Source organism: Contarinia nasturtii, unplaced genomic scaffold, assembly GCF_009176525.2.
Source record: "Contarinia nasturtii isolate CC-2019 unplaced genomic scaffold, AAFC_CNas_1.1 Cnas_scaffold_187, whole genome shotgun sequence".
NCBI classification, from domain to species: Eukaryota; Metazoa; Arthropoda; class Insecta; order Diptera; family Cecidomyiidae; genus Contarinia; species Contarinia nasturtii.
Window position 1 is genome coordinate 8774304 of NW_022197544.1, and position 6667 is coordinate 8780970.

General features: G+C 33.6%; 5 protein-coding genes across 6 annotated transcripts in view; all 5 read right to left on the bottom strand.

Moving 5' to 3' along the window:
* LOC116336819 (cyclic AMP response element-binding protein A-like) overlaps nucleotides 1-1447 on the bottom strand; it is a 14073-nt gene extending 12626 nt beyond the window's left edge. Inside the window, exon 1 of the mRNA XM_031760969.1 lies at nucleotides 1379-1447. Within this exon, the coding sequence (XP_031616829.1) occupies nucleotides 1379-1447 (69 nt within the window). The remainder of the gene's footprint in view (nucleotides 1-1378) is intronic.
* The window catches only part of LOC116352054, a 587314-nt gene that overhangs the window by 543220 nt on the left and 37427 nt on the right, over nucleotides 1-6667 (bottom strand). The gene's annotated exons all lie outside the window — the stretch shown is intronic.
* Nucleotides 1983-3102, bottom strand: LOC116336820. The gene is made up of 5 exons (XM_031760970.1): nucleotides 3051-3102; nucleotides 2717-2916; nucleotides 2430-2611; nucleotides 2234-2358; nucleotides 1983-2162 (listed from the first exon to the last, which is right to left on the bottom strand). Exons 3-5 carry the CDS (start codon nucleotides 2500-2502, stop codon nucleotides 1983-1985), a joined length of 378 nt encoding a protein of 125 aa, XP_031616830.1. The 5' UTR covers nucleotides 2503-2611; nucleotides 2717-2916; nucleotides 3051-3102.
* LOC116352101 lies at nucleotides 3686-4793 on the bottom strand. The gene is made up of 2 exons (XM_031784401.1): nucleotides 4450-4793; nucleotides 3686-4380 (listed from the first exon to the last, which is right to left on the bottom strand). The coding sequence occupies exons 1-2, from the start codon at nucleotides 4648-4650 to the stop codon at nucleotides 3946-3948; spliced, it is 636 nt and encodes a 211-aa protein (XP_031640261.1). The 5' UTR covers nucleotides 4651-4793; the 3' UTR covers nucleotides 3686-3945.
* The window catches only part of LOC116352065 (DNA-directed RNA polymerase II subunit RPB1-like), a 3586-nt gene continuing 1784 nt past the window's right edge, over nucleotides 4866-6667 (bottom strand). The window contains exons 10-16 of one of the 2 annotated variants that reach the window (XM_031784329.1): nucleotides 6362-6667; nucleotides 5941-6010; nucleotides 5802-5845; nucleotides 5691-5729; nucleotides 5488-5628; nucleotides 5157-5386; nucleotides 4866-5081 (exon numbers count right to left, since the gene is read on the bottom strand). In XM_031784329.1, the coding sequence (XP_031640189.1) occupies nucleotides 5019-5081; nucleotides 5157-5386; nucleotides 5488-5628; nucleotides 5691-5729; nucleotides 5802-5845; nucleotides 5941-6010; nucleotides 6362-6667 (893 nt within the window). In that variant the 3' untranslated portion in view covers nucleotides 4866-5018. The remainder of the gene's footprint in view (nucleotides 5082-5156; nucleotides 5387-5487; nucleotides 5629-5690; nucleotides 5730-5801; nucleotides 5846-5940; nucleotides 6011-6361) is intronic. The other variant, XM_031784330.1, reaches the window with a different exon arrangement.

Sequence of the window (6667 nt, forward strand, 5' to 3'; positions counted from 1 at the left end):
CTCTCTCTCTCTCTCTCTCTCTCTCTCTCTCTCTCTCTCTCTCTCTCACATATGTGCATTAGAAATAGAGTTGTTTTTGAATATTCGAATATTGCAATGAAAAGAAAAAAATCTTATGTTTGTGGGAATCGAACTCGAAACCGCTGTATTCCAAAAACCGCTGAGCTACAGCCACCTTTACTAACTATATGGAAAAAGTTCGACGAATATGAAAAAAAAAATATCACGACGACCAAATGCACGCGATGCAATGCATTCGCCTTTGCGTGTGGCTTCGTAGATGAATGAATTTTTGCTGTGCCGCGAAATTGTGAAATGTGGGGATGCCGCCCTTGCGAACTCAACTTTTTGCCATTAAATGAGAGACATAACTTAATTATGGAAACTTCCATGACAATCACTGTTTACATACATCTTTACCAGATGAATTGCTGTTTTTTTATTCTTTTTTTTTTTTGTTTTCAATACAGTACACTTTGATGCTTAATTAAGCCACATATTGATAAGAAATCCAAGTTTATTCAACATTTACCTTGCCCACTCAATCCTGGAGCAATGCATTATATGCATCATTATAAATTTATCTATTCATTGTTTATAATATTTGAAGCACTGAAAAAGAATTGCTTAAAATAACATTTTGACTAGAAAAACTTGTTTTTGTGGCTTCAGGTTTTTTAGCGCTACTTTACTGTGATTGACTTCCCTGTGCTATTATTTATTATTTTAAGTAGTATGCTGGAAGGAAAAATACCTATTATTCTAGGTAGAAATATCTAACTAGTATAAAAAGGGATCTGCTGTTATTTTAAAAGTGAGTAACGATCGCACAGTGTAAGCAATAACCAAAAGTCAAAATTCATAATAGTAAACCACCTTCCTGAATCAATAATAAAATGTCATCGCTTCTTATATTACTAATTTTGATCACGAGCTAAATGATGGTGATTGAGGGACGATCCCCAATCAAAAATAAAAATACAGAAAATCGTGTCAAAATCAATAAAAAGTTATTGGAAAAGGTACAAATATTATATTAGAATATTTTTGTATTTCACAGTAATTCAACAGTGTGTTTTATATTATCGCATATTTCAGATATTATTTGGAAGCAGAAACTTAATTTAATAGTTCAAATGGAAGATTGCTTCCGAAATACTTTGACGAACAACATCTATATTGGCGAAAATCGTTTTTTTTCTCGGAGATCCACATTTGACTTATTCATTCCTCATTGTGATTACATGGAAAATACTCGCGGTTGCTTAAATAATATCAATTCAACACAAAAAAATTGGTGGGCTGAATTCCTAATTTTTGATCATATTCGCAGTTGTTATAAGAAAGATCACCCACGATCATAGACTGAATAACTCACAATCACGTTGTGTTCATTATAAATTGGACGAATCACAATCGAAACGATATCAGCTTTTTGATGTGTCATATTTTTATAATTCGAAGGATCCAAATATGTATATCACGTTTTGTTGATCAAATTTATGACGAATTATACCTAAGATGTCAACCACAACATTTGACATAATTTTGGAGCCGAAAAGAGCCGTCCAGGAATACAATTATATGGAGGATGAACTTTGAACGATTTTTTTCTGAATCAAAATACAAAATGTTATAAGAATGACTATCCGACTGTTGGATGTCTTGAGTCCGAGTATGATATCTTACACCGACCGATGAATATCTCACGATGTCTACGTTATGAATTAGATGCATCAAAACCAAAAGCATATCAACTTTTGGATGCGCCATACTTTTATAGTGAAAATAATAGGAATGACGTTCAATTCAAAAACGCACTTGAGGAAAAAAAAGCTTATTTTTGGTATCATAGACCTACTCCCGAGTATACTAAAGACATATCATTAAGTGATGATGTGTACAAAATATGTAAAGAACATGACTATGACAATGTTTCATGTAAGTTTCTTCGAGAAAGAGAACATAAATTTTATCTATATTTAGCTCTTGGGAAGACATCTTGAACAACTTTCACTGCTGCTTCCATTGCCAATCTTATAATCAATATGTTTTGTTGTAGTACGACGACCCAAGCGTTCGCGTTTTGGTGGTGAAGCTATGCTGCTATTATCGAAATCATCTTCATCGAATGATTCGTCGTCACTGTCACTGCCCTTCTTCTGCAAAGAAAATAAAATAAGCAACAATTATACAGTTAAATTTTGCTTCAATATGATTCAATTCAACATACTTTCTTTTCTAAGCTTAACTTAGATTGTTTGCGACTAGCTGATTTTTTGGGTTGCTTTTTCGGTTTAAGTTCCTTCTTTGATTTCGATGCTCCCGGTTTTTTCACTGAATTTTTCTCGGTTACAACTGAAATATAATGTTTTATTTTCATTCAAACAAATACCATAATTTGGACTTATTATTTAAACAATGATTACCTAGTTTTTTGTTCATTGACACCACCAATTGTTCGTATTCATCTGAATCATCATTATTTTTGGCTACTGCCATTTTACCGAATTTTTTGAGGATTTCATCGGTGAGCTTGAATTCCACTTTGATACCATCAGCGTCTGGATAAATTTCATTATGAACTTTGCTGGTACTTTTACTTTTGCTACTAGGAGCAACATTAATTGTGTACATTATTAATTATTTGTTATTGCAAACTGATTTTCAAATGGAATATATTGTAAATGAGTGCAAAATGGTAAAAACAACATACCTGGTTTGATTGGATTTCTTGCCAAATTGATCAGCGTTGGTTGGTTCAAACAAATTGTATTGCAAATTTTTTCCAATTGACGTTTCTTTATCTGCTTTTGGCGAAATTCTAGTCGTCCTATTTCTTTGCGCATCCAAGTCTTACTTCCTTCCTTCAAATGACGAAGTTGATGTGCCACGTACAGACGGTATTCAGGATTTCTGTTCAATAATTATATATAATTTCACACACTGAATTAAAAAAAAAACTCGTTATGATATTCGTTTTCAGGAGAAATGGAAATTTGCGGATATTAGTTGGAACAAATAATTTAAGCCAAGGTAGACCTACTTACAGGGTTAACGATATTAAACTTCATCCAAAAAATGACATTGCGTTGATACAAGTGAACAAGTGAGACAATAAATCAAAATTTATATTATTAAAGTGTTATGGTATCTACTTTTGTTCGAGTGCTGAATAATGAATTTTTGATGGAAGTATTCACTGTAAGCGCTACAGTGTACACCTTTGAAATTGTATTTCACTTTGTGAATAAGAAAATGAAAGTAAGGGCACATACATGGAACTTTGAAGTTTTAAACTTCGGTACATGCATAGGTCTATTTTCTCAATATATACTCGTCAAAATGTAAATAAAAGTTTTGCCATACAAAATGTTTCAAGAAGTTCCAAAATGTGTCATTAAATCATTGGTCAGGCCAATTAGGCCTGGTGACATAAAATGTGTTTTAATTTTATATCGAAAAGAGTATCATCATTATAATATTTCTGTAAATTTTTTGAACTAATGGAGTGAATAAAAAAAATGTACCAAGCGAATAAATTTTATTTTTTTTTAATTTCGCTAAAAAAATTCCTGTAAAAGTTGTCGAAAAGCAATTGTTTGTTGTAGCTTACAAGAAGTAAAACACCAATAGTTTCATTTATTCATTTTTTATTCATAAAAATATGCAATCGAGCAGTTGATTAAACACGCACAAAAATGCGTAGGTTTTTCAATTCGGCCAAGGCGATGAATACAAAAAAATTGGCTGGAATGTTAGTAGGCACAAGTATTTGGTGTTCCAAATTCATTTTTTCTTAACAATCAAACGAAATTTCACTAACCAAGTAAGTTTTTTTTATTTATATTTAAGCCTGCACGCGTATTTTATATCGTAAAAAAACGATTGACCATGGTCAATGCAATGTTCAAGTATACAATCTCAATTTTTGTTAAAGTTCATTTATAAAGAAGATACATCAGCATTTTGATATGGCCCAGAATTGATCGCAAATTGATGTTGATATGGAAAAAATAATTGATAGCATCCATATTGGAATGTTTGAAAAGTGGAAAGATGTTGATGATGAACCGGAATGGGTGAATAGTGTGTTGCTGATGGTCCGAGTAAATGTGGCATTCGAACTGTATCCAATTCATCACACCAATCACTGTCATTCTCAATGAATTCATCACTATCGAACTCTTCTTCACTCGATAAAATAGCTTCTCGTTTCTTTGGTTTAATACGCTGAATTACACTAGCCGGCTTGTAGAATTCGATTTGGGACCATTGATTTGTTGATTTACTCTCTTTTTTCTTGTTTTTATAATGATTGGCGGATGATTTTTTCGATTTTACTTTTGACACTCTTGCTTTCTTCATTGAAACGATTTGCTAAATAAAATAAATTTTATTGATATTGAATCTTTCAACGGAATCGATTACTTTAAATATTCACACTACCTCTGGTTGGTCTTGAATTTTTCGTTGTTTTTCATAAGCAATAGATTGCTTTGAGATGACACGATTCATATTTTGTGATTCAAAAGACGTTGAGAATCTTTGATCATCTTTGCGTCCAACATCGATATCGTTAATTTTAAAAACTAGCACGTTATTCACCAAAAAAATTAGAATTAAGATTCGAAGCAATAATGCGAACATTTTTTTCTGTCTCTAGTTTGTACGACGATTGATAGCAAAGCAATGACTTTCATCCAAAAGCTAACGTAAGTTCAGTTATAAGTGCTGTCAAAACTGTAATAAAGTAAGTTCGAACATATTCATATCCATATATGCATTTTGAATAGTTTTCCACAAATAGGAAACGAAAAATAAACATGTTTTTTTAAAACATTTTTTATGCAATCTATTTTCGGCATGTTAGTTAATTTTTTTAACATTTCGTATATTATTATTGTTACTTTGTTTTACAAAATGTACATTTTTCTAAATAATTCGGGCAGGCGTCAGCAAGAGTTTCCATTATAAAAGCAGTTTTTTTACACGACTAAGTGAACGTATTGATATGGTTATGAGCAAGGCGCGATGTTAACAGTCGGTGCACATTGAACGAACAAATCTTCGCCACAGTTCTATTGAGGTGGAAAAAAGAAGAGAAAAACTCAATTCAGTCATAGAAAATTTGAATAAGACTCGTTTTTCATTACCTGGGGTGTCTGTGATTGAGGTGTATATCCAGGTTTTGCTGGTTGGTAAGTTGGTTTCGAGGCGTATGTTGGTTTATGGTCTCCGTATACTGAATTTTGGGATCCGTACGATGGATCTGCATCATATTTGTGATCGTATGGCTTTGGGTTTCCGTACGATTTTGGTCCGTACGAGTTTTTAGGTGCAGGATAGGCTGAACTTGGCGCTCCATATTCAGATGGCGCATATGCTATGAGAAAAATAAATGAAATATGAAATCCAAATGAGAATTTTTCACTTTGTTCAAATTTTGTGGCAATCATATGAATTATTTGAAAAGAAAAAACTTACGTTTGGGTGCAGGATAGCCACCATATGATGAAGATGGTTTTGGTGCCTCATACGATGGTTTCGATGCATCGGTGGATAACTTTGATGGATCGTATTGTTCTTTTGGTTCTGCGTTGTAGGCCGGACTTGAGGCTGCATCCGCTGCTTAAAATAAAAAAAACTTCATACATTTTTTAAAAACATTTTTGGTAATTAAAACTTACGTTTAGAATCAGAATAGGCTGGAGAGGTGGTACCATATCCTAAAGAAAAAATATTCATTTTTATTCATTTGGGATCAAATAATTTGAATTTAGATGAATCAAAAATTATACCTGCAGACCGAGCATTTGACTCTCCAATCTGCGAATCGCCCTCTCTGGATGGAAAATAATCACATTATGTAAAATCATATGTAATAATCATATTATGTAAAACAATATTACAGAAGTATAACTAAAAAACTATACTCACAAATCACTATCTTCTCCATTGGCCGATCTGTACATATAAGCGTCACCTGGTATCCCGTTGAAATCATAGACTGAAAATTAAAAAAGGCTCAAGTTAAATGATGTTCGAATATCCTGGTGCAATCGCGTGTAAAGAATCATGTACAGTAAGAAAATATCAGCCGACGCTATACGCAAAACCGACTGGTACGTGCGCTCATACATTTTTACATCTTTTACATCTAGTGACCATACGATTTTTCGACTGATTCGTTACTCTTTGTGCGTATCTTCGCACAGTCGAAAAATCGTATGGTAATAGATGTAAAAACGTATGAGCGCACGTACCAGTCGGTTTTGCATATAGCGTCGGCTGATATTTTCTTTCTGTGTGGATATTAACTGATAATAATTTTCAAAATTATTCGAAAGATCTAACCAACCTTTAGGAGCACCTCCATGAGACGCTGCATGTGATTTCTGGGCTGCTGATGGCTTGTAATGTGCGGGTTGTGTATTGTAGGCCGTTGGTGCTGTGTGAGATTCTGAAGATGGTGGTGGATATGACGAATAGCTTGACGGTTTTTGATAAGGCCCAGTTGGCGCTTGATAACTTTCAGGTGCTTTAGCATAGCTTGACGGTTTCGCGTAGCTCAGTGGCGGCGAATAAGGCCCGGCGGACGGCTGATAACTTTCAGGTGTTTTAGCATAGCTTGATGGTTTTGCGTAGCTCGGTGGCGGCGAATAAG

Bases quoted from the DNA above. Each gene is read 5' to 3' on its own strand.
- LOC116336820 (XM_031760970.1), bottom strand. From the start codon at position 2,502: ATGGCAGTAGCCAAAAATAATGATGATTCAGATGAATACGAACAATTG. The intron at 2,359-2,429 runs GTAATCATTGTT...ATTATATTTCAG, and splicing joins GTCAATGAACAAAAAACTAG to TTGTAACCGAGAAAAATTCA. The intron at 2,163-2,233 runs GTATGTTGAATT...TTTTCTTTGCAG, and splicing joins AGTTAAGCTTAGAAAAGAAA to AAGAAGGGCAGTGACAGTGA.
- LOC116352101 (XM_031784401.1), bottom strand. From the start codon at position 4,650: ATGTTCGCATTATTGCTTCGAATCTTAATTCTAATTTTTTTGGTGAAT. The intron at 4,381-4,449 runs GTAGTGTGAATA...TATTTTATTTAG, and splicing joins AAATTCAAGACCAACCAGAG to CAAATCGTTTCAATGAAGAA.